A 27,890-nucleotide genomic window follows, 5' to 3' on the forward strand; every position below is an offset into this window, starting at 1 on the left:
CCAGAACCTTCCTGGGGGTCAGAGGATCTGCTGTCCTGTGTGCCCAGAGAGGAGGTGGGAGGCAGGTGGGACTTGCCAGAGGCCGCCTGGGGTCTCTGTGCCCTGGCCCCTTCCTTGTCCCCTGCGCCAGGTGGGTACTCAGTCCAGGACAGACCCGAGCATGCCCGGGCAGGACACGGAGACGCAGACGGGCGATCGCCCTGGCACAGCAAGCGCCCGCGCAGACCCTGCACAGCAGCACTGGGCCACGCTGCAGGTGTGCAAGCCCCTCCCTACCACCCAAGGTGCCCGAAGTCACCACGTGGCAGTGCACAGCCTGGGAGATGTGCTCTTCCCTGGGGCCGCGCCAGAGGCGGGATCCCAGCGCGCCACGAGGCCTCAGGCTGTTGTAGGTCTCCAGCCTTTATTCATACAAGGACTCAAACACACGGCACCCGCGGACCCTGAGCAGCAAGGGCACCTTGTGGAGGACACAGCAGGCTTGGCCGCTGCCCTGACCAGTGACCCCTCGGGGCTGCCCCTTCCAGAGACGCGTGTACGGTGGGGGCCTTGGCCGCTGGGGACAGCAGGAGCGCTGCCGCCTGTGCCCCGCCCATCCCGGCACTGGCAGGGAGGGGCTGCCTGGTGGAGCGGCTGGGAGAGCCCGGGCCCAGCATGGCTCAGTCTGACTCCAGGGAACAGGTACCTGTGCCAGGGGACACGGCCAGTGGCCAGAGACCTCGGTCCACTGTGTTGGCAGCGGCTTCCCCAACTCAGTGACTAGGAGCAAAGCAGCGCTAAGCGGCCCTCTCAGGGCCATGTGGGTCATGGCAGCTGGGTGTCCCCAGGCCCCTGAGGCCCTCCTTCCCCTTGCAGGGCCCCTCCATGGCAGGAAGCCACCTGCCCACCCCAGGCCGGGGGGAGGGGTCCTGACAGCCTGCGTGAGTGGGACGCGCCCACGTCCTGGGGCCATGAACACCTCCAAGGTGGACCCGTCCCTGCAAAGCTACCTGGGAGGAGCTGGGATAGCAGCTCTCAGTGAACAAGAACAGGAAGTGTCCGTAAGTGTGTGCACGTCTGGAAAAGCCCTTAACTGTCAGCTGGCCGGGGTCAGGAAGGCGTCCCTCTGTCTGCACTGCTAGGTCTCACCGGTCACCAAGCATCACTGGGGCCAGGTGACAGCCACGTGTCACTCTGAGCCCTGACCTGTGTCCCCCTAAGCTGGGACCTGGCCCTGGTCTGGGTGGGGATGGGGGCAGGGCCCTCGCACAGGCCTAGACCCCAGCAAGGGCCACTTTGCGAGCACCGTGTGCCAGGGGACTGCCCACATCTGCAAGGCCACGCGGCTTCCCTGGGGGAGGCAGAGGGTGGTCAGCTGCCACCTCGTCTGGACATCAAGGGACCACTCAGAGTGGGTCTGCTGTGAGGACAGAGTCGGGACAGACTTAGCAGCCAGCAGTGCCTTCTTGGGACCAGTCTCACAGACAGGCTGTCACGCAGGCAGGGGGGCCCCTCGGTGGCCCAGGGAGGGCAGGGCCTTAGCGCTGGATCCCTTGCCGAGTTGGAAGGTGTCATGCATGATCTCAAAGGCTCCGCTAACCCCACGTGGACACCCCGATGGCCTTGCAGGCTTCTCGCAGGGGGCTGAGGGGAGCCTCGCCTGAGGCCTGGGCTGGCGGGCTCTGGTGGCGCGTCCCCAGCGGGAGGAGGCAGGGGAGGAAGGCACAGGCCCACTCACGGTCTCCAGTGGGATGCTGCTCATGGCTGCAGGCGGCGGCTTCTGCAGGGGGGCAGGGAGCTGGGGGAGGGGTGGGAAGCTGGAGGTGCCCCTGAGGTCCCTGAAATACATGGCTTTTGGGGACACTGGCTCCCAGCTGACCTGAAGGCCTCATACAAAATCAAAAGCTGGGGGCAGGTGAGGCCAGGCCGGGGCCAGTGCACGGCGCCCTTTCCCCACCTGCCCTGCACCCTGCCTGGGCCTCTCAGCCGAGGGGAATTAAATATCGTCCGTTCTACATTTTGGCAAAGTCAGTCCTTGGCCTCGGTCCCTTGGGGCCGTGGTGCAGTTACCGCCACCGGGGCCTGGCTACTGCAAGGGCCAGGCTGAGGAGGAGGAGCAGGAGGAAGGCGCAGGGCTGGGGGAAGCTGGCGGCCGAGGTCTTCTGCCCCTCCCGCTCCGACAGGCCGGGGAGGGCGTGTGTCAAGGGCGTCCGGGCGCTGGAGCTCTTCCTGCTGGTCTTCCGGCCACAGAGGTCATCCGGGCAGCCATCGCCACTGCCGGAGCCGCTGCCGTCGTCACCTGGGAAGGAGAGGAGGCTCTGGCGGGCCCATCCCCACTGGGACCCAAGTGCAGCGTCCCCCCTTAAGACACCACGTGCTAGGGGAACCCGACATCCTTGCTGTGTGGGAGCCCAGGGCAGCGGCACCCTGACCCCAGCAGCCCGGCCCGAGGGAGGCCTGGACACTCTCAGCCCGGGGTCTGCCTCCTGGTGTCCCCACCTGAGCCACGTCCTGGCCAGGCCTCAACTGTGCCTCGGGGACACGGGGGGCTCGGTGTTCGTGCCTGGGCGGCAGCAGGGTCCTCACAGCCACTGCGGGGCGTGGGCTGAGGGCCTGGGGTGGGGGGGGGAGCCTGGGGGCGCCCCTGCACCCTCCCTCTCCTGGGCGGGGCTCACGCCCCCACGCTGCCCCCCGCCCCCGGCTCTCAGCCCCCACAGGGCCCCCCCATCCTCACTGGCGTCCTGGAAGTCCACGTCGTTGCCATTGTAGGCGCTGCGCAGCCGGTTGGTCATGATCTTCAGCTGCATGATCTGCTGCCGGATGGTCATGTCCGGCTTGGTGATGTCCACCTCCACCTCGGGGTTGTTGATCTGGTTGGCCAAGCCGTCGCCCATCACCTCGGGGAGGTACCTGGGGCAGCAGAGCCCCAGGTCACTGTGCCAGCCCCCACAAAGGGGCACCGCCCTGGCACGGCACCCCCAGCCCCTCAATTCCGAGACGCCCAGCTTGAAATGCCAGGGGGCCCATGCCGGCCCCACAGGTGTGAGGCCTCGACCCCTCTAGCATGGTGCATGCTGCGGGGAGCTGGCACAGGTGGGGGATGGGCCTTCCACGCCCGCTTCCTGCGTCCTGCCGTGTGCCACGTGTGGGACGTGCCCCTGTGCATGGCACCGCAGGCCAGGCACAGCCCACGGAGACCCCACGGGAAAGAGGGTCTGTGGCCACTCAGGTGGGCACCTACCGGCCCTTGGCCATCCCATTCCAGCAACGGTCGTCGCTGGCGGTGCTCAGGGCCATCTTCTCGCTGCACAGCGTCCCTGGGAGGCTGATCCAGAAGTCCTGGACGTCGCGGAGCTGGGCCTTGGCCTCAGAGACCTGCCGGGCAGCAGTCAGGCCACCAGGCTGCCGGGACCAGCCTGCCCCGCTCACCCCTGGGGTGTGGCCGCAGCCAGGGGCTGACCCAGGGGTCACTCACCAGCTTCTCCAGTGCGCCCGTGGGGGAGCGCTCCGGCAGCACCGCCTTGCCCCGGCGCGGCCGCTCCTCAGGCCCAGCACCCTGGGGGTTGACCTTGGGGCTCCCGCAGCCCAGGATGACCTGGGGAGACACCGCAGGGGTCCTGGAGGGGCAGCAGGGCCCCTCAGGTCTGGACAGGGGCTTGCCTGGGACACCCCCCGCTCACCACGCCCTCATCCGCACCTTGGCCATGAGTGTGTCCCTGTTGTCCTGGAGGACGTTGACAGCCTCTGCCAGCCACACGTGCACACTGCCGACCACGCTCTCCACGCCCGCCGGGCCCCAGAACTTGTCGGTGATGAGCACCATGGAGTCTGGCACAGGTGTTAGCACATGTGCGCACACGTCAGCATGCATGCATGCTCACGCGGTCTCCACGCACGGGAAAAGGCCGGTCAGCATGGGAGACTCCGTGAGCACACACTCCGGTTGGCCCAGCTTGTCACATATGTGGTCACGCATGCTTGTCAGTAAGCACGTGTGTGCCCATGGGCAGGGTTAACACGGACACACGTGGAGGACATTGGCACACCTGCTGCCACCGTATCTCCATTTTGGGCAAGTTGGCTCACGTGGGTGTTTCATGTGCACGCTGCCACGTGAGCCTATGCGTACGTATCACGTGCATGTTGGCTCACCCCCGCCACCCCACGTGTACATGAGCTCATGTGTGTCTGCGTGTGCATACAGTCAGCACACGCATGTGTAAAACTTACTCAGGTTGCTAAGTTTCTATGTTGGCCCACACCATGTCATCACACACACACTAGCACACGTGTTGGCCCATGTGTCAGCACATGCACATGCTGGCACTTAGTGTGTGAGCTGACCCACCTCATGTTGGCACGTGTGCTTGTTAGCTGCCATGTATGCATGTTGGCTCCTCATGCCAGCAGACATACATGTTAGCATGTGTTAGCACACATGCATCTTGACCCACATGTTGGGACATGTACACATAAGCACGCCATGGTGGCATACACTGGTCCTGTATCAGCACACGTACATGCCAGCTTACGAGTGCTGGCCCACCACATGTCAGTGCACATACATGTTGGCTCATGCATGTCACACATGTGCTGGTATGTGTGCATATTGGGGCACTCATGCAGTGGAGAAAGGCAAGGAACTATGTCCTGACGGGGCTCCCTCCCGGGTGGCCATCCCAAGTCATGGGCCACTAGGGACATTCAAAAGGCATCCTTGCCCCTCAGCCCCATGGCTCCACCCAGATCTGGCCCTGAACTGGGCACCCCTGATCAGGCCCCTCCAGACCCCTGGGTCTAAGCCCTGAGCCAGGGACCCCTGCCCCCCGGGACCCCGGCTGGGAGCTCCTGAGGACAGGCCCGGGCTGTGCCGGAGGGTGGGGCTCACCCAGGAGGTTCCTCCATTCGGCGTCCAGGTCGGCCTGATTGGCAAGGCAGCCCTTGAGCACATTTCGGCAATAGTCGGGGCAGGGCCGGGCACCGGGGACGCCCAGGCAGTGAGCGCAGTAGACCAGCTTCATGACGGCCCGCGAGCACTCTGGGCCCAGGGGCACCTGGGGAGCGAAGAAAGCCTGAGCCTGGCCTCCGCACCCCGGTGTGCCTGGACCCCCGACCAGCCCCGTGGGGGCTCTGGGTGGAGGGCAGAGGAGGCCTCAGCTCCACCCTGACTTGCAGTGGGACCCTGGGGCAGGACAGTCCCAGGGCCAGGACTCCCTGGGACACTGTTGTCACTAACGCTCACAGGGAAGCATGAACAACCCCACCGGCCACAGAGACGAGGAAACTGAGGCTTGGGAGTTGGGCGGTCACTTGCCAGGGACCCTGGCTGGGGACCAGGGCTATGAGGGGCTGAGGCCAGTGCCTGCCTCACACCCATCCCCAGGGGGACTGGCACATGCTGCCCCTGCAGGGCTGCGGGAGCCCCAGCCTGCTTGAGCCTCCCCCTCTTGTCTCCCGTACGCCCTGACCCCGCAGGATCCACATCTGACCCCGGGCCTGCTGGCCCGTCCCACCCCGCCCGAGACACATGCTGTCGCCAGGCCCTGCCACTGCGTGGCTGAGGGCTAGGCGGCTGGCACGAGGCTCGGGGACCCAGGGCTGAGCCCGGGGAGATGGGAAGAGCGTGGGGCCCTGGGGACCGTGTGTGGGCCTGGGCCGCTGTGCATACCTGGGCCACCTTCCGGACCACGTCGCTGGCCACCCCCAGTCCCTGCACGAAGGAGCGTGCAGCCACGAATGCGCGGGTGGCTCGCAGGCGCAGCTCCCGGGGGGCCTCCCCGAAGGGCCGCAGCGCCTCGGCCTGCTTGCCCAGGCAGTCCAGGTAGTCGTCGGGCAGCAGCAGCTGGGGGTGCAGCTGTTTGAAGAGGCGCTCCAGCAGGCGAGCCCAGAACTCGGCCAGCGTCTCCTCCAGGTGCAGGTTGGCGCCGCGGTAGTAGAGGCGCAGCTCCGCGTACAGGTCCCGGAAGGCCCTGGCGTTCTGCGTGTACAGCTCCCCGAAGGCGCCAGGGAAGGCGTCCTGCAGCGTCCGCTCCGAGTCGTTCAGCAGGTGCTGGAAGTGGTCTGTGCACAGGTCGGGGGTGAGGCCTGGGACCCTGCTTCCCCCTGGCTGCCTGGACACTGTGGCAGCCACACTGGGGTGTGGGGGGCTCACCCGGGAGACCCGCTGCTCTGAGAACACACTCGCTCGTGCCAGGTGGGCCACGGGGCTTGCCGAGACCCCACCCTCCCGGCCGGGGCGCAGAGGCCCAGGTGCGGGGTCCTCTCTCGGGTCTCAGGCCTCCGCCCACCCTTCTCCTGCCAAGCTCACCCCCCACCGGGTGAAGCCCCCACGCCCACCTCCCCCCTGTGCCAGCGTCCCGCAGGCCGGGGCGCCAGGCCCGCACTCACCGTCGAAGCCGCGCAGCTGCGTGGTGAGCATGGTCTGCAGGGCGCGGCTGCTGTCGCGGAGCGCGGTCTCCAGCTCGGCACGGCTGCGGTTGGCCAGATTCTCCTCCATCTCGCTGGTGCAGCAGGTGTAGCCCTGGGGGCAGATCCGCAGGTGCTCACCTGTGGGGAGGGCTGGGCGTGAGGGGGAGGGGCAGAGACAGCTTTGGGGAGCCAGCAGGGCAGCCTCAGGCTCTCCGGAGAGGCGAGGGTGGCAGGCCCAGGACGTGCCAGCTGGGACCTGGCGCAGCTCGGTGCTGGCCAGCCTGGGGGATGTCCCTGGGTGAAGACAGAGACCAGGGGCAGGGCAAGGCTGGCCTGGGTCCTGGCCACCCACGGCACATGACAGGTAGGGCTTCCTCCCAGGCCCTGTGGGCAAGCCCTGGGGGAGGGGGCAAAGTAGATGTGTCATCCTGTGCCCCAGCCTGCTGCCACCAGGCACACGAGGACCCGTTCCAGGGGCCCCAGCAAAGAGCTGGCCTCAGGGGTCCTTGTTGGGGTGGGGAAGGGGCTACCAGGTGCCCCTCGCCCAGGCCTGTGGCTGCGGACGGGAAGGGAGAAGGGACCCAAGCCTCCTCTCTCCCCACACCAGCCCTGGGAGGCACCCAGTTCTCACTGCCTGTTCTGGGCTGGCCAGATGCAGGAGCCCCGCGAGACCCTGTGGCCCCCCAAAATCCCAGGCACAAGTCTGGTGGGGGGATGGGCACACCCTGGTGCAGGTGACAGGCCCTGTGGAGGGGCCATCTGACCATGTCCCGAGCCCCCTGGCCAGCGGGGCACACCCTGTGCCCCTCAGTGTCCCTGTGGAGCCCCCTCTGCACCTGACCCAGGCTGCCCTGCTCGGGTGTCCTAGGCAGAGTGACAGTGGCTGCACCAAGGCAGACGACCTTGCCTCCCGCCGGGAGTGAGTGAGGATGGGGCCCACGGTGCACGTTCCCAAAGGTGCTAATTCCAGCTCTACAAAGGCTGCAGTGACCCCCCCTCTGCATACCAGGAACTCACCCACCCACACCCACCGGGTCCGGCACAGGGGGGGCGCAGGCAAGGGCCGGGGCTGAACAGATGGGTGGGGTGGGCGGGATTCCAGAAACATCCTCCAGCAGGGCAGCCTCAGGGTCAGGGCTGGGTCCAGGAGCCAGAGAGAGGCCCCGTCCCTCCTGGCTTGGTGCTGGCTGGGGTGGCTGGTGGCTGCCAGCCCTGCGCTCCACGGAGGGGCGGGATGGGGGGAGGGAAGCTGCCCACTGGCTCTGCAGGGTGGGGGTGGGGCGGGGCGGCCTGGGCAGAGCCTCCCTGGGTCCTGCGGGGTGGGGTGCTCCAGGTGACCTGGACAGGGGTGTTGGCAGCACAGCGGGAAGGGTGCAGCCCTGCTGGGCCCCAGGACTGAGTGACTGCACGAGGGGCCACACCCCAGGCCTGGGGTCCAGGAAGCCCCTTCCCAGGGCAGCCTAAGTCACTACCCCACCGCTGAATTAGCCCTGAGAGCCCAGCGGAAGGACCGGGTCGGGCCAGTCTGTTTCTATCTCCTGCACCCCCACAAGCACAAGCACCTGGGAGGCCACTGGGACAAGGGGGAGTTGTGGTGTGGCCCCTCTGTGGCCTCTGTGCCTGCTGAGGTGACAGCAAGGACCCCTGGGTCCTGGCTGGGCAGGGTGGGGGGGCGCCACTACGGTGGGGCCCAGGGCTGGGGGAGGGGAGGGCAGAGGCAGGAGGAGCCCGCCAGCCCTCCCACCGCAGTCACAAGCCGGGGGCTCAGTCCAGAGCGCTCCCTCCTCGCGGCTTTCCAGCCTCGGGGTCCTGAAATGTTCTGACGCAGGGGCTGAGGCCCAAGCGGGTGGGTGGCTCTCACCCAGGCCCCCTGAGGAACCCCCCCCGCAGGAAACCAGCACGTGCCCCAGGGCTGAGCGATGCCCACTCAAGTCAGGTAGAGCGAGCACAAGCCCAGCAGTGCCCACCCCCTGGTGAGCCCGAGGCCTGCTGGGGGGCCTCGTGGGAGCCAGCTGGGGCAAGGCCGGAGCCCAGCTGTGACAGCCTTGTGGCCTGGTGGAGAAGGCCACCCTGCCCCAGTCCCTGTCTGTCCCTTTCCTCCTCCCGGGTGGGGAAGGTGCTCAGGGCAGGGGGCTGGGGCATGAGAACATCCGCCAGCGACCATGCTCTGCTCCCTGCAGCCTCTACTGACTGAGTCCCTGAGTGCAGGGACCTCCCCTCTGACCCCTCCTTGGGGACCTGTGGCTAGGAGCAGACACAGGACACGTCTTCCCAAGGGTGGGGCCCTGTGCACCCCCCAGAGGAAACGGCTCAAGCTCCCCCCTCCCACAGGAGCCAAAGGTGCCCCACTTCCTCCCCAACAGCAGGGCCAGGAGGGCCCAGGAAAGTGCCTGGGGACGGCAGCCTAGGGCTTCCCAGGGACACCGTGCTCAGCAGTGACGGGGCACCCCAGTCAGGACTGCTGGGTCACAGCAGAGGGCAGGCGCCGGACGCTGCCTGGATGTCTACAGGCTGAGGCTGCAAAGGCTGTACTGCCGGGCTGGAAGGGGGGACCGATCCCTTGCTGGCTCCTCCCACTGGGCCTCTCCCTCTGGAGACCTCCCGAGGGTCCCTAGTGGACCCCTCACTGTGCAGACTGGGGCGGGGGAGAGGCTGAGGATAGACAGGGAGGGGTGTGGACAAGGACACCCAAGAAACACAGGAGCCCCCCAGGTGCAGGTTCTGCTCAGGGGGCACGGCCAGCCCCCCTCCTGCTCGCAGCTGTGTGCGGCCCCCCTCACCCCCGCCTCCCTGCAGCCCCTCTCACCCCCACCCTGCCTGGCCACCTCGCCCAGCCGCCCGGTGACCTGGGCTGTTCCGGCTGCCCCAGCACAGCCCCCGTCCCTCCCTCCCTCCTCGGAAAGACACGGGAGTGAAGACACGGAGCCAGAGCCTGGGCGCCGGCGGAGGGCCCCGGGCAGCTGGGTGGAGGCGGCCCCCGGACACCTGCTGCGGGGTGGGGCGTGGTCAGAGGCAGGAGGCTTCGCTTCCTTCTACCGCGACCGCCAGCTCCGGCCTGGGCCCGCAGGCGAGCCTTGGTCCTGGACGTCAGACGGGCAGAGGTGGCTCTGCAAGCCCCCTCCTGGGAGAATGCGACAGGGTCTGCTGGACAGGGACAGGCGCAAGTCCAGCTGTCACCTGGAACCTCCCCACCTCCCGGCCCCCTTCTCAGGAGGAAGAGAATGCCGCTGTCCTGTTCCCTCTCTGCCCCTCCCACAAACCTGAGGGAGGCATCGGCCCCTCCCTCCCCACTGCCTCCTCTCTGCACTGGGGCTGCCTGCTCCAGCCGGGCCAGTCACTGTCCCCTCCTTCCTTCCTCGGTACCTTGGCTGAATCTGCCACAGCTGACCTGTCCTTCCAGAACTCTCCCCTGCTTAGCCTCTGGGACTCTTCCCTCCCCTGGCACTCCCAGGATTTTTCTGGAGGGGGCTTGTGTGTTTCAGGGCAGGTTCTTCCCCCACCCCAGCCCTTTGCGGTGGTCCCTAAACCTGCAGCCTCCCAAGCCCCAGGCTCTTGCTCCCCAGGCTGAAATGGTGCTGTCTTGGCATCTCCACGCTCTGCTTCTCCTCGCTAAGCCCCCTGCCAGCCTGAGGCTTAAACGCATTTAAGGCTCACACCCTCCTGCCACCTGCTGACACCGCAGTGTCCCCACCCAGCAGCCTCCCCCCGACCATTGCAGCACCACCCCCCACAGCTCTAGGCAAGACCCCACCCCACAGTGTCACCATCCCTGTGCCGGAAGGACCTCACTTTCCAGACCCAGCCTGGCAGCTGCCCACGATCCGTGGCCCCGAGGTTCCCAAGGAGACTGCAGAGATGGTGGCGTCATGCCACGCCCATCCCTCCAGAAGCTTCCACAGCTCACACAGGAGGTGCAGACTGCAAAGCCTGCTCAACCCACCTTTACAACTGTGTCCTAAACGCGCTGCACCACGGACCCCGCACCCGCACAGACTCTAATTCAGCATGACAGGTGGTCTGCACCGCCTGCCAGGTGCTGCTAGGACAAGTCACGTGCACAGTTCCAGGCACCACGGCCTCCAGACCAGGCCACGGGGGAAGCCAGGTCTTCCCTGCCTCTCCCTCCACCCCCTCCGACCCCCAGCGGGGCCTCTCCTCCAGCATCAGACCCTCCTCCCGAAGCCTGCCTGGGCCGGCGCTGCCCCAGGACCCCGCCCCTCTCCAGTGGGGCAGGACCCTCCTGGCACGTCCACAGCCTGCAGGGGGCAGGCACTGGACAAATGGCCCCAGGGGACACTTTCCAGGAAGTGCCCACTGTCCAGGTGCTGCTCTGCAGGTTCCAGAGAACCTTCCTTTCTCATCTCTGCCCTGTCCCTCCAAAGCCTGCGCCCCGGCCAGTCCCTGTCCACCCAGCACATAACATCCGACCCCAGGGCGGCCTCAGACCCCCCCTCCCTCCTCACTAAGGCCATTCACAGCACCTGTCACCTCCGCGCCCACACGCTTCCCTCCCCTCGCCGGCTACCCAGAGCCCTTGCCACCATTTCACCCAAATGACAGTGTCACCAAGGAGCCCCTCCGCCGCGCAGAGTCTCCATCGCGCTGGGACCAGAGGCCGAGGGGGGCATTGGCTGCGGACACCTCCGCGCTGGGTGGGAAGGGGCCGCCCCCAGGCCGGCGAAGTCTCTCGTCGGAAGCTGCCCATGACGGCGCAAGGCCGGCGGGTCGGCGGAACAAAGGCTGGGCGGCACCTGCGCCCCGACCGCAGTGGGGGCTGCGCGCCCCATGCGGGTCTCCAGCCGCCCCTGGCCGGGGCGGAGCAGGCGCAGGGGTCTGGGGACGCGGCGGCGCCGGCGGTGGGTGGGGAGGGGTCTGCTGGTGCAGTGGGTGCAGCGGCGCGGAGGGGGGGCGGGCGCGGGTGCCGGGGCTGCGGCAGGCGGGCGCTGCGATTGGCGGGGAAGGGGCTTGTCGCAGTGTGTGCGGCAGGCGTGGGGGGAGTGGTGGAGGAGGGGGCTCTCCGGGGCTGGGACACACGGGGGAGGGGGATGGGCTTGGTGTTGGAGGAAGGGGGGCTTGCTGCAGGAAGGGGGCTGCAGCAGGAGCCGGGAGCAGAGGAGCGGGTGGGGGTGGGGAGGGCGGCGGGGCTGCTGCGGGATGCGGCCGGGCGGGCGCAGGCGGGGTGCGCGGGGACCAGAAGAGGCGGGCGAGCCGGGGGCCGGCCCGGGAGGCCGATAGGGTGCAGTGGGCTCCGGCCTCGGGCTCCCTACGAGGGAAGAGGGGCTGCGGGGTGGGAGGGAGCTGATGGCGGGGCCGAGACAGTGGCGCCGGGACGCTGGGGTGGAGATGAGGATGATGATGAGGAGGGAGTGAGAATGGAGGGTGCGCACAGACATGGGGACAGCGCGCGGCGACAGCGGCGGGCTCCTCCAGCCTGGGCTTCCTCCAGCTCGCAAACGCCACCGGCCGTGGCGCGGGACCCCCTTCTCAGCGGCGGCGACAGCGGCGGCGACCCCAGCTGCGTGGCCTCCGGGCGGCGCGTGCGACTGCGGAGGAGGCGCCGGGACTAAGGGCTCGGGCCGGGGAAGGCGAGGAGCAGGGCGGCGGCGGACGGAGGACTGGCGCGCAGCCGCCCCGGGCAGCGCCGCAGCCGCACTGGCGCAGGGCCACGGCTCGGCGCGGGGACGTGCCTCCTCCCACAGCCCCCGCCCGCCGCGCTCGGCGCCGCCCCCGTCTCCCTGGAAACCTCGGCCGCCGGCCCAGCCCCTCCAGGCCTGCTGCCCACGGCCCGCCGCCGCCGAGCGGAGCCGGGCCCTCCCCGCCCGCCTGCGGGCTCAGGCCTGGGCGCCAGGGCGCACGGGGCGCCTTGGTCTCCGCAGGGCCGGTGCGCAGGGCAGCCGGGGCTGGCGGTGTCAGGCTTCTCTCCTTGTCCCCACGATGAAGAGTGGCAGCTGACCACCTGAGAGTCCCTCTCCCATTGAACACCAGGTCCCCGCTGCTGTCTGGGCACTCAAAGTCTGCCATTGTCACCCACATTCTGTACCTGCACCCTCCAGCCTCCAGTCCCGGGCACACAGGCCTCCATCCCACAGCTGTGCCCAGGACCCGGGATCAGCTCTCCCTAAGCAATGCCAACCCCCGGACCTGGCCACACCCCTCCACACGGCCCCTGCCTCCTCCCAGGTCCGTCCCTGGACAAAGCAGACAGCTCTCCCACGACACCCGCAGCCACCAAAACCACCCACCCACACCAGCTGTCCCTCAGGGGAGTGCTGAGAGTCCCCCTCGGCCCTCTTGGCCAGTCTGCAGGTGGCACACAAAGACCTGCTAGACAGACAGCTGTCGGAAAAAGGTCCCCGTCAAGGCAGGCCACACACCTAACACCCCCAAAGAGGGGGGCTTCACCAAGTAACTCACAAGGCTGCTCTCTAAGCTGCCTGGTCCCTGCTCGGGGGACCCCAGGGGCGGGCTCCCTTGCCAGCAAACGGCAGGTTTGGGGCTGCCTTGGCATGACAGAGGCCCCATCGGATGTGGCCTGGTCACAGCCCTGCCATGAAGCCAGGTCCCCTCCCAGGCTGCCAGCTGCCACACTGCCGAGGCCCTTGCTGTGGCCCCAGGGCACACAGAAGACCAGGGTCCGTGGCTGCAGGGCACAGGCCTACTCTCGGAGCCTGGGGGTGAGGTGCTCCCCAGAAGGCTCACCTGCCAGCTGCAGAGGGCCTCAGCCGGGCACACCCACATGCCCACCCCTGCTGGCAGCCGTGAGGGTAGAAATCAGGTGGCAGAGGGCGAGGGGCCCAGCTGTCCCAGCCGGCTTGCCCACACCCCACCACGGGGGCCACCGGCAGCCTCTGAGGCTGAGAAGAGGACTGGCCCTGCCTCCCTGCTGAACGCACAGGTGACATCCTAGAGCCGCCGGGGGACACACAGCGACTGCCCCGAATGCCAAGCAGGCGGAGGTGGCACAAACACAGGAGCTGGGCCGGACTACAGAGCAGACCCTGCCGTAGCACCCAAAGGAGCCCCAGGAAAGTCAAGCTCCAAAAACGCTGGCATGGGACAGGTGAAGAAGAAGGAGCGGAGGGCCTGGCAGCCCGCCCCAGGACCAGCCGACCCCCAGGCCTGGCACCCTGCCCCCAGTCACCCTCCCACCCCACAGGCCTGCCTCTGCCCTGCCCAGCCCTCCTTCGAGAACCCCTCCTCCCCCCACACCCTCCCAGGTCCCTCTGGGCCAAAGCACTTGCCCAGCCTCCTGCCTCCCTGAGGCCCCCTAAGTCCCAAAGCTGGAGGGCTCTGCCGGGGGCTCCCCTTGTCTGCACCTGCCACTACACAGCACCCAGGCCGGACCTGGCGCTGAGTAAACAAACACATATAAACCAGTCTGACGGGGACCATCTCTGTCCAGTGTCGCACTTGAGGGGACAAGGCTCACCGCAAACGTGGCCCGAAAGCCATGCCCCACGGCAGGGGGCTCCCTCGCTCCCGGAGCCCGGCTGCCCCCTGCGAGCAGGCGTGCCCGGTGGGCCAGGCGAGGGTTTAGCCCTCCGCCCGGGGTAGAATCGTTTCATCTTCACAACAGCTCCCGTTCCTGCTGACGGAGCCCACACAGGGGGAGCTGAAGTGACCTGCCCGGGGTCACTGGGCCAGGAGGGGCCGCACTCGGAGCAGCCCTAGCCCCCCCGCCGCTCCCACTGCCAGGCCCCGTGAGCCCAGCCCAGGGGAGTTCCCGACCCGGCAGGCGGAGGCCGAGGCGGGAGCCAACATGCTCTGGGTGTGCGGGCTCTGGGCCAGGCACGGTCGGGGCTGCAGCTGCACCGCGGGGCACCAGCTACACCTGGGCGTCAGACACACAATGGAGTATTTTTTAGTACAGTATAAACATATTTGTCCCCACAGGACTGAAGGCAGGAAACTGAACAGGGACGTGCGCACCCATGTTCCTGGCAGCACCACGCACGACGGCCGGGGCCGGGGCTGGGGCCGGGGCCGGGGCCGGGGCCGGGGGGGGGCGGCAGATGTGGATCAGCAGTTGAACGGACAAGCTGCACATACGTAACACAACAGAATAGCATCAAGCCATAAAAAGGAAGGAAATCCCGACACACGCCAAGAACCTTGCGGACGTCATGCTCAGTGAAATAAGCCAGTCACAGAAGGGCAGACACGGCCTGATCCCACTGATACCACGTCCCCAGGGCTGTCACATCCACAGGGACAGAAAGAGAGTGGTGGGTGCCAGGGGCTCGGGAGGGGAACGGGGAGCTCGTGTTCAGTTGGCGCAGAGTTTACGAGATGCAAAGAGTCCGCAGGTAGACGGTGGGAACAGTCGTGTGACAGTGTGAGTGTCCTTAGTGCCACCGCCCCTCGCTCTCACGGTTAGAATGGGAAATTTTACGGTGTGCATATATTACCACAAAATGCAAACGACTCTTCCCCCAAAAACGTTTGGGACAAACTTATACTACATACGTGGGGCACACTTACACCGAAAATGGTATTTGAAATTAAAATACTTGGGACACACCGCACTACAAAACGACTCATGTCTGTCTAAAATGCCAATTTAACTGGGTGTCCTGTATTTTATCAGCCAAGTCTGGCAGCCCTTTGTGGTGAGGTCACACAGGTGTCCCCTCCTGCAGCCCCCGTCACAGGCGGGCACCCGTGTCTGCACGGTCCGACCTGGCCCGGGCCGGCAGCAGGGGCACGTGGGTGTCGGAGCCGGTTCCACCTGCCCACAGCCCCAGTCCCCCTGGAGAGCAACGGGCCACGGCCACCACCAGCACTGCCTCTGCTGACAGGCAGGGGCAACTGTCCCCAGCCTGCAGTGGGAAGACGGGCTCACAGGGGCCCGGGGCTCGCCCACTGTCCCGGACCTGCTGCCCGGTGCCCATCTCCCTCCCAGGGCCTGAGAGCTGCCCCTCCTCACTGAAGGGGGTACATGGGAGCCCAGTGGTCCCAGACACGGAGACGAGGCCACACTTGCAAACTAGAGCCAAGGGGGCCTCGCCCAGAGCCAGGCCTGGCCACCCTTGCTGGCCGGACCGTCCCATCACTGGTCTGGAGCTGCCGAAACCTAGCATGTCCCCAGGCCTGGGGGCAGGAGCCTGCAAGGCCACGTGGGGGGAGGGACAGACACCCAGCCACCCTGCCAGTCACAAAAACCCACTGCCAGAAAGGATCCCTCCCAGGCCTGCTGAGCACGCCGGGCACTCACAGCCCAGGACAAGTCTGCGTGGGCCACCTGGTCCCTGGGTCCTGGGAGCAGGTGGGAACCTCCCACTGACCCCTCCAGCCAGTGTCTGAGGGGTGGTCACGCTGGAAGCCAGTGCCCGCGAGGAGCTGGGTCTCCATGGAGGCGTGGAGTTCTGCCCTGCCCACACCCGGGCTTGGCCTGGCAGGCAGAGGGACACGGGCATCTGAAGAGACAGCTCTGGCAAGAGGTGGGGTGGTGTCGCCACATCAGATCCCTGGAGGAAGACAGCTGGTGGGAGGGCAGGGAGAACAGAGGAACCAGCCCCATCCCCAGAGAGGGGCCCAGGGACAGTGACAGGGCCATAGACCGGGGTCTGGCACAGGCTGACCCGAGCCACGGTCTCCCATCCCCTCTCTGCAGGGACTGTGGTGCCTCGCTGGGGCTCGGCCGTCGGCTCCCTTCCTGAAAGCCAGCTGCCACCCTCCAAGGCTGGCCGAGGGCACCTCCTGGCCTGCCTTGTGTCCCTGTCCCCACTGTAGCTGAGCCCTGGGGACACTGTCGTGGGTGCCACTCAGGAGGGGCCTGGCAGTGACCTTCCTGCAATTCCCAACTTCTCACAGCCAGAGCCAGCCAGCAGGAGCGCTGACACCTCCCTGTGACAGCCAGGGCCACGCCTAGGCCACAGCCGTGCTGGTGACAAGGCAGGGCCTCCCCTCCAGCCGGATCTCCCTGAGCCCTGACCCCTCAGCCTGGTCTGCTCCCTCCCAGGGGGTGCCCTCACCCGCAGCTCGCCTTCTGCAAGACGGGGCGGCAGGGCGTAGGGAAGAACAGGCTTCCCCGCCAACAGGTGCTCTCCTGACAGGACACGTGCCGGGCACAGAGAGGCTCAGCACTCTGCCCAAGGTCACACAGCGAGCACTTCAACCCCAGCAGGCTGGCTGGGTCCGGCAGACCAGGGTTTGGCTTCCTTTGAGGCCCTTTGCTAAGACAACAGCCACTGGCGATGGCCACTGCTTTCAAGAGACATGGCCCTCGACCAAGGGTGTGGCTTTATTCATTGCCCAGCAGGTGGCCTCCCTGGGAACCCTGTGGTCAAGGTGCCGACGGGAGTAAGCGCAGGCCGGGCACGAACACCCACGCGCCCCTCCTCGTCCCTCCTGTCTGCCCAGACGCCTCCGCCTCAGAGTGGCCCTCCCAGGCCCCCTCGGCACAGCACTGGGCCTCCTGGTGTTCTGCAGTGACCGCGGACTGTGCGCTCTGGCCAGGCGGAGGCTCTCAGAGCGAGGACAGGGACCTGCTGCATCTCGGCGCCCAGAGCAGCCTCCCCCCGGGGTGCACAGCTCAGAGGGTCTCTGCTCAAGGGACGAAGACACGTGGGGGTCCCCCAAGGCACCTGCCATCCGACTGGAACAGACCTCTGGCCACAGCTGTCCGGGCTTTGGGGTCTGGCCACCCAGCACCCGGCCCTGCCTCCCCACCCGGCCTCACTGCCCTGCTACTCAGCCTGGGGGAGAACCCGCCCCCCAGGCATTCCCAGGCCAGACCTGTGCAGGGGCCTCAGACACGCCAGGCTGGGCTCCCAACCCACGGGGCGGGGGGGTGCCCCTCTCCCTTTGGAGACAAGACGCTCAGTCTCGGGGAGCAGGTCCACCCCCGATTCTGATGCCAGCCTCCCCCTGCTGCCCGGGAACCCACCGTGCACTGACCCCCTCCCTCCTCCTTTGGTCACATGTGTGGACGGGAGAACCCAGCCCTCCCTGTTCCCACGAGTCTCCTCTCTGGTCCTCTCAGCAGGCCAGTCCCTGATGCTGCAGGAGTCTGGCCCCCCCATGAGAAAGGGGGGCCGGGTCCCGGGTGGGGAACAGCCGGCCCCAGCAGGGTCCCACGGGGGCAGCACCAGGGGCCTTTGCGCCGTGAGTGGAGAGACAGCAACGCAAGCCTCTCCAGCCACCACTGAGGACAGGGCACGCGCCGGCCACAGCTGTGCACCAGAGAGTGGCTGGGCCACGTCTGGGGGCCTGGCCTGTCCCAGGCAGGGAGGGTCTGCGATACTCAAGTGGGTGCGAGGTTGTAAACCTCACGTGCAGATGTTCATACTCACACGTGTGATTTCCCTTCATTTTTAAGCTACACAAGCAACACCTGGTCACATGGCCAAGCAAGGCCGCTGCTCACGTGAAACCTCTAACACGCGTCTGCCCGAGCGCGTCTGTGGGGCTGCATCCAGCACCAGGAACAGCACCCGGCGCGCAGTGGGAGCTGGGGGGCTGCTGCGTGACCCCCAGGGCTGCGATCTGTGACCCCCACGGCCCACGCAGGCGGACGGCCATGCTCACTCAGCGCGGGTGCCGGGGACCCGCCCCACCGCCAGGCCCCCCTGGGCGCCGGCCTCCCGCCCTGGCGCTCGCTGTGCTGCGCCCTCCCAGGATGGCGTTTGTGTCTGAAGCACAGAGGTACGCGGAGGGTCGATCGCAGAGGAAGCCACTTGTGCAGTAAGTGTCAGAACATCACAAAAGGACCCGTGACGTGCTGCACCTGCCTCCCCGCGAACACGCTGTGGTGCGGGAAGCAGCAGCGGAGCTAACACCAACCAGAATCTCAAAGTCCCGGTGGGAGCACGCGGTACTCCAAGCGACCTGCTATGAATTTAAAGGGACATAAAAATACCACCAGTTTCTGTTGGTGGCCAAGTCCCAGGCCCTGGATGCCACTGTTCACAGTACGGAGAATGCCAAGTTCTGGGCAGAGGTGAGCCAGGCCCACGAGCCCCCTGAGTTCTGCCCCTGAACCTCATCCGTGCACCGTGCTGAGGACCCTAGATCTGGGGTAAGCTGCGTCCATGCTGGTGTCTATCCACCACGGCTTCCCTGTCCTTCTAGAACCAACTCCACCCCCGCCCCCGGCCCCCTGAAGCAGAGCGGTGCCCCCTCCCCCAGCTCGCCCTGCCCGGTATGGTCCTGTCTGAGCTCCAGTTCAAGGATTCCTCGTGGGGGTGCTCCTGCCCTTTGTGGACGGTACCCCCAGCTTCTTGGGGGCATCCCGCACACGCCAGATTCCAGGGCTCCCTGATTCACCCCCTAAGTGCCAGGAGCACCCTGCCCCCCGCCAAGGTGCTGTGATGGCAAAAGTGTCCCAGGGCAGCTGCTCCTGGGTGGGGGCACCGCCTGGTCCCAGGTGGTGTCTGCATCTGACCTGCAGCTCCCCTCAACCCAACGTCCCCCAGGCCCCGGCGTCCACACGCCGGACAGGGAGGCGCCAGTCCTGGGGCCAGGCCATTTGGAAGGGAGGACGCCAAGATCCCAAGGAGTATGCTGGGTGCAGCCCCCAGGCTGGGGGAAGGGGCGGGGGTTCAGGGACAGAGGGGCTGGATCGCGTAAGAGAGCTGTCTCTTAAAATACCTCTGTCGGTCCAGTGTGTCCCGAGCTCCATGACAACTGGAGACACCTGCGAATGCCTGAGCCAACCCTGGTGGCAGGTGGCATCAGCTTTCTCCCCAGGGCCTGGCAGATGGTCACAGGTGGGTGGGACGTGCTCACCGAGGCCCCCAGAGCCGGGGATGGGCACTGACGGCCCAGACTCCCGAGCAGACACTTGGACATCACACAGGGTTCCCCGGGGGCACGGGCTTGGAGGGCCGCAGGTGGCCCCAGACTCCAAGGATGCCCTAGACACGGGGGGTGGGCTGCGAAGTGCTCGGACAGCTGTTCTCAGCATCTGGGGACGGTGTCTGAGGGTCTGCACATGCCACGGGCTTCCCTACAGGTCCCCTCGGCCATCTCAGGAAGGAGATGTGCCACCCTGTCCCTCAGAGCACTGGGGGTGCCGCAGCCCGAATCCATCACCCCAGGGCAGACCAGCCGGGCGCGGACAAGGTTCCGGGCCACGGACGGCTGGGCCTGGGGGCTCCTGCAAGTCCTCACTAGACCCTGAGCTGGGGGCAGGGACCGAGGACGAAAGCCCTGTGCCCCCTGGCCTCGCCGGCTCTCCCCTGTCCCCCACGAGCAGGCAGGACAGCAGGCGGGGCCCCTGGCACCCGCCGGCAGGACCAGCTCTGACCTCAGGAGACCCGGCCAGGCGTGTCGGCTGAGGCTGCCCTGTTCTCCCCGCCACTGGCCGGGCCCTCCTGGACACGTGTCCCCACACAGCCCAGCGTGGGCTGAATGGCAGCTGAGCCTCACCCAGCCCCACACCCTGCCGGTCCTGGCTTCAGCACCCCCCAGTCCTCTGGGTCCCCTCTCTGCACCTGTGGTCTGTCACCTTGGCCCAGCTCCCCAGCCTCTGACCCAGCCTCACCCCTGCAAGCTGGCCGGGCAGGGGTGACTCACTCAGCAAGCAGGTGGCAGGTCTGGCTTGGGGCAGCGAGGCCTCTCGCCTGCCTCTGCTCTGAGCCCTGGGACCCCTCTCTGGGGCTCAGTTTCCCCATCTGCAAACCGAGTGGTGCTCAGCCCACCTGGCAGATGCCCGGCCCTGCCTGCTCTGGGGCTCCCGGGTCATCTCGGCAGGGGGACCAGGACAGGGGTGCCCAGGGCCGGCCAGCTCACCCTGTCCACTCACAGCGCCCAGCACAGAACTCCACGTGCCGGCCTGGGAGGCCCGTCACCGGGGTTCCTGTCTGCTCCCAGCTGCAGGCCAGGCCTCGGGGACGGTCTGCGTGTGGCTGGTTGCCCGTGGCTGGCTGTCCTCCTCTGAGAAGCAGCAGCCACTGAGGTCGGGGTGATAGTGGGCGCGCAGGAGTGTCAGGGCCCCGGGATGCCCTGCCACCCGCCAGGGCCCCAGGACCAGGGAGCATGGAGCACAGATGAGCAGTGTGCCGCCTCGGCTGGGCACTGCCTGGGGAGACGGGCTGCCACGTGCGCCCGCGCAGGTCCCTGACACCCCCAGCCTCCTGCTACTCCCCCAGCCCCACCGGGGCCACCTCCCCCAGCCCCACTGCCCCCCCCAGCCCCTGCCTCCCCTGGAAGTCCACCCGCGGGCTCAGCCCCTCCTTGCTTGGAGCGTTTCTCTCCTACAGGGGGGGACCCTGAGGCCTGTCCAAGGCACACTGGTGCCACTGAGGCTGGACACTCCAGCCCAGTTCCCCGCCCCCCATGAGAATGTTAAGCCTATGACACGCCACCAGGAAGATGTATTCGTGGGTTAGAGGTCACTAGCTCTAACCACCGCGATGGCAATCGTCACATCCAGAACACAGCCCTGCCACTCTGACACAGAGAGAGGGGACTGGCCAGGGACTGTGGCAGTGCAGGCCGGGAGCCGGGGTCTCAGGGACTGGGCTGTGCCTCGAGCACGCCGTGGGTGGGCCGGACCCCACGCTGTCCCCGGGTCTCGGTGCGCATCTGCGGCATCCTGAGCCCAGGCTGGAGACACAAGAGGACGGCCCGGCCCGCAGGAGGCCACAGTCACCGAATATCCAGAGCCCAGGGGCTCTCCCGCCACACGGAGGGGCTGGGCCCAGGAGGCAGGTGCGATGGGCCCGCTCCCCGCTACGGGCTGAACTGGGCCCCCGAAACTCACGTGTCAGTCTAACCCAGGCACCTGGGAATGTGACATTAGTTGGGTATGGGACAGGGTCTTCGCAGATGTAAGTGGCTAAGGTGAGATCTCATTGGTGGCCCCTAATCCAACACGACTGGTGTCCTACACAAACGGGACGCGGAGACAGACACACACAGAGTGGACGCCAGGGGAAGACGAAAACCGATTTACAGGCCCAGGGGCACCAGCGACCCCCGGAGGCCGAGAGCGGGTGGGAACAGACTGTCTCCCCACAGCCCCCAGGGGACCCCACCCGGCGACACCTTGATCGAAGACATGCACCCTCCAGACAATGAACTCCTGTCGTCTAAGCCGCTGGGTTTGCGGTGCTTTGTCACCTGTCACCGGAGCCCTGAGAGACTCACACTCCCCAGAATGTGCGGCCCCTGGCATGAGCTGCACACGGAGGCTCTGGGAACATCTACCACCCTGCACGGAGCTGCGGCCTGCCCGGGCCACCCGCAGTGTGGGGGACACCCGCGGAAGCGTGTGCGCACGGGGAGGCCTGCTGGGAGGGAGGGTGGGGCTGGGAGAAGCTGAGGCAAGGGCAGAGGAGGGGTGAGGCTGGCCCGGCCGCCCCAGGGGCTCCGAAACCCACCCAAGATGCGACACTCACCAAATCCGGGGCAGGAGGTGTGTGCCCCTCACACCCAGAGCTTCCCCGGCACCCACGGCTGACCGAGAGCAGCCAGGGAGGCTGGAGGCCACAGTGACAGGACAGGGCAGCCCTCACCTCCCACCTGGCACCGCGGCCTGGGCGTGGGCCCTGGAGGGGGATGGAGGGGGAGGGAGCACCGCCCCATTCCTGGGGACCCAGCCCCAACACCCCACCCCCAGGAGACTTCAAGCAGCTCAGGGCACCTGCCCGGGCCTGTTCCCAGACAAACGCCAGCGAGAAAGGCCCGGGAGCTGAGGCTCCAGCAGGCGCCCCGGTCTGGAGCCCTCTCCTAATGCAACAGCCTGCACCCCCCGCCCAGGTCTGCAGGCCAGGAGGCGCGGACAAGGCAGGCGCACGAGGGGATGGCCACAGCCTCCCGGCCTCCACCGCGGCCCAGTCCTGACCTGAACCCCTGCACCAGGCCTGGCGGGCCGCGGTCTGCTGGGGGAGTCCCTCCCTCTCACCGCCTGGCACGCCCAGGCCCAGCATGGCAGATGCAAGCCCAGGCCCGACCTGACTCCCGTGTGGCCTGGGGCGAGGCCCCGTCTCGAGTCTAGTGCCAGCCCGTAGCTGACACCTGTGCCACCACGCGGGTGGCGAGGAGCAGACACGGCTGTGCCCCCACACCCACCGCGCTCTCCTCCTGGCCCGAGCCCAGCTCCGCCGTGTGACCCCAGGTCCTCGCCAGGGAGGCCTCGGCCTGCAGCAGACCTGCTGACACAGGCTCACACTGTCCCTAATTAGTGCCACCAAGGAGGCACAAGTCACCAACAGATCAACTTGTCTTGTCCCCCTGGGGGCACCGGCGGATGGGTTGTCTGTTATTCCTGGGGGACTCGGCCCAGTGTGGGGAGGCCCGTCTCCCCCTGTTGGGGACACACTGGGGCTTCTCTTTGGGCTGGCCAGGCTATCCTCTGTGCACACTCTAGGGTCACCCAATTCGTGCCCCTGGTGCCTGGGAACAGCCCTGCTTTGCAGGCTGGAGTGGCCAGTTCTCCCCCCCGCTCTGCGAAAGGCCGGACGGGGAAGACAGCAGGCAGGGAGGCCGGAAAACACCAGACAGAGCAGCCTGGCCGGGCCTCACTGGGCTGCGGGGGACGCCACGGGCTTTGGGCCAATCTGACGGGCCCTCAGCAAAAGGCTCCTCCAAGCCTTGGTTCTCTCGCCTGCAAAACGGGTCCACAAAGACCCCCACAATGTGTTAATGAAACAGTCACGGGAGGTGCTTCACACGAGCTATAGGACATCCCCTGAGAGGGCTGCACACGGCCTCGTGGCCAAGGGGCCCTGGGCCTGAGGCTGCCCGCTTGGAGCCAGCACTGTCCCCCTCCTGGCCACCTTCGTGGTGGCTGTGATGGTTTTCACTCTCACAGGGGAAGATGCAGGCACAGGGCCGGGTGGGGAGCTGGCATCTGTGCCCAGGCCTGGCGGGGGCTTCCTGGCAGGGGGAGGTGCACAGTAGCCTGCCTGGCGAGGGAGGCTCGGGGTCCCGCAGGGACCCAGATGGCTGCATCGTGCAGGGGTCCTCACCTCTGGCTGGGATGGTGAATCCCAGAGCCCTGCTTTGGCTCCTCACACGGTGGGGGGACCAGGCAGCAGGGTACAGGCAGGGCCACCCAAGGGACCCAAGTGGAGCCACATGGGGGCTTCTGCCTTGGACAGAACAGGGCACATGGACCCTTCTGGTCTAGGGAGGGGTGACGTGCCAGGACGAGCCTTTCTGGGGCCTCTGAGGACCCTCCCCTCAGACTCTGCCAGACACCCAGGTGGTAAGACCCAGCATGGACAGGAAAAGACCCCCGGTTCCTGCCCAGGGGCCTTAAGGAGGGTCGCTGGTGCAGGCTCCAGGGCACACGGTGCCCACCCCGGCCGGAGGGCAGGCTGCCACCCCAGCACACAGGAGCCGGCAGTTTCCGCTATGCTGAGGGTTCCACACACCCTTGACCCCACCCCGACGCGGCCCCAGGCTGGGGGACCTTGAGAACACCCTCCTCACCCTCCATCGCCCACGCCCCCGCCCAGGACGGCCGGGCGTACATCGGGACAGGCGTGGCTCCACCGGCAAGTTTCTACAGAGAACCAGGAGCCAGGCCGGGTCTGTGGCTACAAGAACCTGACGGTGGTGGTCCCGCCCCAGAGAGCTCGTGTCCCAAGGCGGGGGCACTGGGACCCCCGGGAATAAGCAAACAGTTGCCCAGGGAACAACTAAGGCCCAGGAACAACCTTGCAGGGAACATGCTGGCACATGGGTGATTCGGCACGAGTGCCCCGCGACTCGGCTCTGCTGTCTGGGCAGCGCCGGGTGGGAGCCAGCTGCACTGCCAGCCGCAGTGGCGTGGTCCCCTGCCGCCTCCTAGACTGCCTCCTCGCCCGTAAAATGGGACAACTGTCGTCACTAAAGTCTGCAACGGGAGCCCAACACATCTGACATTTCCCTCTTTTATGGGTAAAGTCTCCGGTCACCGCTGACCTTTCTGGTCCCTCAGGCAGAGGCTGAAAAGGCCACCCACACACCCAAGGCCACCTCCTTCCCCTCCGACCGTGAGGAGTCTCGGGTCTCCGCCCCACCCCGCCTGAGCCAGCGGAGCCCAGGGCAGACTCTGCAGGTGTCCAAGCCCAGGGCCCCCCCCAGGAGGTCCCACCGCAGAAGTCTGGGTCCCCAGAGGGCAGAGGGTCCAGGGCTCCAGAAGGAGCTGGGGCCGCGGGGCCACCAGAGGGCGCCCGGTCCGCGGAGGCCAGGCCCAGCGGCACAGAGCAGGAGGGACGAGGGGCTTGGCTGCCCCAGGACAGCCGTTGTCCTGGGAGGTCACCCTGCTTCTCTCACGTACGTGGCAGCCACACTCCCGTCAGTGCCCCGGCCCTGTAGGGGGCTCTCCAGTTCCGGGGGCAGTGAGGGTGCAGCCACAGGGGGTCCAGACAGAGCAGCTCTCCCCAGAGGGCAGGCGGGAAAGGCGGTCACCCTGCCCAGAGAGCAGTCCCAGCCTGCGGGCCTGGAGGGGGTGGTGCCCCGACCTCTGGCAGCAGGCGCCAGCCCATGGCCGGCATGATGCTCAGTGGCAGGGCATTGGCACGCCCAGCTGGACGGGCCCCCCCAAATCACACAGGGAAGCCAACACCACTTGCCTGTCCTGGGTCCCTAACTCACTGCGTTCTCAGCCCAAAGGTGCAGGACCCAGGCTCTCCGGCTCGACCCCCCTCGCCTTCCCTACGGTGCCTGCCCTTGGTTGCCGCTGACACTCTGCCACTCTTCCTCTGCCTAACTGGGAACAGCGGCCTCTGACCGCAAGCAAGTTTGGGATGGTCCCGAAGGATGCAAGTGCCGAGTGGGTGTGGATGTGCTAAAACGCGCTGTGGGGGTGATGGCTCCCAAAGGAACACCCCCGAGACCCCGGGCTGGGGGAGGGGGTGCAGCCACTCAACCACCACATGCCCTGGTGTCTGGGGAAGAATTCGCCAGAAAGGCCAGGGATGCGCAGGTGCCGGTTCTTGTGTGTGAGGGGCACAGGTGCTGCAGAGCAGGGACCGCGGTGTGCCCAGGGCCCGGTGCTGCCAGGCACCCAGCCATGCCTGGTCCAGGGAACGGGGAGCCCGGCCAGGTGCAGGAGGTGGCCTGACAATGACAGGGCCTCATCCGCAGAGCGGGGCACAGGAACCTCAGGCCACCCTCCACAGATGCACTCCTTCCGTGTCCCCAGTCCCCACTCGAGTGTGGCCCTTCCCCCGCACTCCACTCCCCCAGTTTGGGAGGGGCCCCCAGAGCAGGAACCTGGTCTGTTCTGCTCTTGCCCACTGGGTCCCTCTGGCCCCAGCGCAGGGTCCCAGCGCAGGCACCTGCACCTGCACTGACCCGGGGTGGTTCCCCACACGTTTGCGGAGGGAGCTGGGAGCAGGAGGTCCTTCCCACACCGCGCCCACCGCCCCACCCGCACATACACTTCTGTCCCCAAAGCTCCCAGGCGCAGGGAGGGGAGGGAACTGCAGGCAGCTGCAGGGCTGAGGCGGCCGCCAGGAGGACCACGCTTCTTACAAAGAAATGACTTGGCCCTGGGCGGGATCCAAGGCGCCGACCACCTGCAGCTGGACTCGCCGCTCCAGGCCGCCCCGTGCCAGGCGGGGGCCCAGGCGCGCACAAGTTGCTCGGCAGGAATCCCCGAGGCGGCGGCCTTCAGCTCCGGAGACGCGCCCGGCTCGCTGCCTGCCTCTCTGCCCCCCCTTCCCCGCCCCCTGCACTGAGGGGGTCCACTTTGAAAACCCATCTGGGCTGCCCTTGCTGGAGACCCCGCGGGAATCCCCAGGCAGGACCCGAGATGCCTCCGGGAGTGTGGGAGCCCTCGGCCGCCGCCCGCGGCGCCCCGACAGCCCGGCCACGCCGAGCCTGGGCAGTCCCCCAACGCCGGGCCCCGCACCTTGCCCCGGGGCTCGGAGTCCCCGGCGCGTTGGGCCGAGACGCCGGCCGAAGACGCCCAGCTCTAGCCGCGGCCAGGGAGGAGCGCGCCGCGCCGGGACCGCCCGGCCCAAACTGCTCCGCGGGCAAGGGGCGCGGTGCGTGTTCGAGGGGAGGCGGCCGAGCCGACCGGAGGAGACCCGGGCGAGGGAGGGCGGCGCGGCGCGGCGCTGGGAGGCGAGGGCCGTGGGGGTGCAGATGAGTGGAGGCGCAGGGGCACTAGGGGCCCGGGCCGCCGGGCGCAGGCGGCGGGATCCGGCGCCTGGGGCGTGCGGCCGCTCTGGGCGGACCAGTGAGAGAGCAGGGGGCATAAGAGAGACCCCGCGCGCTACAGGGTTTGGGGCCCGGAGCCCGGCCGGGTCGGGGTCCCCGGGCGCCGCGCCTTCAACTCACCCGAAATCTCCGCCTGGGGCACGTCGCTCAGGCTGAAGCCCTTGGCCCCGTAGATCTGGCGGACCTCGCTGCAGCTCCGGCTCTTGCTGGCAGGGTCCCCGCGGACGCAGCAGAAGAGCGCGGCGGACGCGCACAGCAGCCACCAGCCTCGAGCCCGGAGCTCCATGGCGGGGCCGGCGGCGTCCCCGGCCGCCCGCCCGCGCCTCTCTCGGGTCCCGGCCGGGCCCCGCGCAGCCCCCGCCCGCGAAGGGCAGAGCCAAGGTCCCCGCGCGCGGCCCTCGGTCCAGAGGCGGCGGCGGCCGAGGAGGCGGAGACAACAAAAGCCGGCTGCGGCGGCGGCGCGGCGCGCGAGGTCCGGCAGCTCGCTCGGGCCGCCCAGAGCGCGGCGGGCGGGCGCGCAGTCCCGGCTCAGCGCCTCCCCCGCCGCCGGCCCGGCCCCTTGGCGGCCACGGGAGAGGGGCGGGGGGCGCAGGGCGGGAGGAAAGGGAGTACCCGGGCGGGGCGCGGCGGGGCGCGGCGCGGGGGCGCGATCCGGGCGCACCGGGCTCTCCTCCGGCTCCCGGGGGACTTGAGGGCCCGCCCGGCTCCCGCGAGCCCAGCGATGTCCTGGGTGGGACGCGGGCAGCCAGCGAGCGCGCGGGCCGCGACCGGGGTCCCAGAGGGCGGGCCCCCCACGCCCAGCGCCCAGGGCTGCAGCACCACCTGTGGGGGCGGGGACGGGGGCGGGGGTGCGCGAGGCAGGGCTTCCCCCGCCGGACGTGACATCACGACTTCCGCGCCCCAATCAGGGGCTTCCCCGCCCCCAGCCGAAATCGGCATCCCTTCCCTCTGCTCCCTCCCGCGCGCTGGTTTCCTGCGCCCTGGCTGCGCGCCCCGCGTCCGCTCCGCAGCGCCCCTGCCCGGCGCGCCCGGCCGCCGCCTCCCGCCTCGCCCGCGCCCCGTGGCAGCCCACTCCCCCGGCCCTGTCCAGCCGCTTCCCCGTCGGCGCCTCCTCACACCTGATGTGTTTGCGGAGGAGGGTGGGGGCCGTACGTGGAGACTGGCCGAGAAACGAGCTCACCTCTCCCCGCCCTGCGGAGAGGCAACAGATGACTTAGTTTTTGGTGATTGACAGCTAGTTTCTTGGTCCCCTCACGTGACTCTTTTGGGCTGTTGGCCTGGGCTCTTGGAGAAGGGATAGGGCCGGGACCAACCGCAGGTCAGATCGCGTAAGGGACAGGGGACGTGCCGGGTGGCCGAGCACAGCTCCTCTGCAAGAGGGGAGGGCAGTGGCCTCGGCT

The 27,890-nt window shown here is 67.8% G+C and overlaps 1 protein-coding gene across 1 annotated transcript; it reads right to left on the bottom strand.

Annotated features, from left to right (window-relative positions):
- Positions 1–384: 384 nt before the first annotated feature.
- On the bottom strand, positions 385–27,001 carry GPC1 (glypican 1). Its single transcript, XM_045559944.1, has 9 exons — positions 26,611–27,001; positions 6,367–6,525; positions 5,648–6,039; positions 4,868–5,033; positions 3,677–3,807; positions 3,455–3,574; positions 3,221–3,354; positions 2,714–2,889; positions 385–2,278 (listed from the first exon to the last, which is right to left on the bottom strand). Exons 1-9 carry the CDS (start codon positions 26,774–26,776, stop codon positions 2,046–2,048), a joined length of 1,677 nt encoding a protein of 558 aa, XP_045415900.1. The 5' UTR covers positions 26,777–27,001; the 3' UTR covers positions 385–2,045.
- Between the last annotated feature and the right edge of the window lie 889 nt (positions 27,002–27,890).

This window comes from Lemur catta, chromosome 8, assembly GCF_020740605.2.
Source record: "Lemur catta isolate mLemCat1 chromosome 8, mLemCat1.pri, whole genome shotgun sequence".
Classification (NCBI taxonomy): Eukaryota; Metazoa; Chordata; class Mammalia; order Primates; family Lemuridae; genus Lemur; species Lemur catta.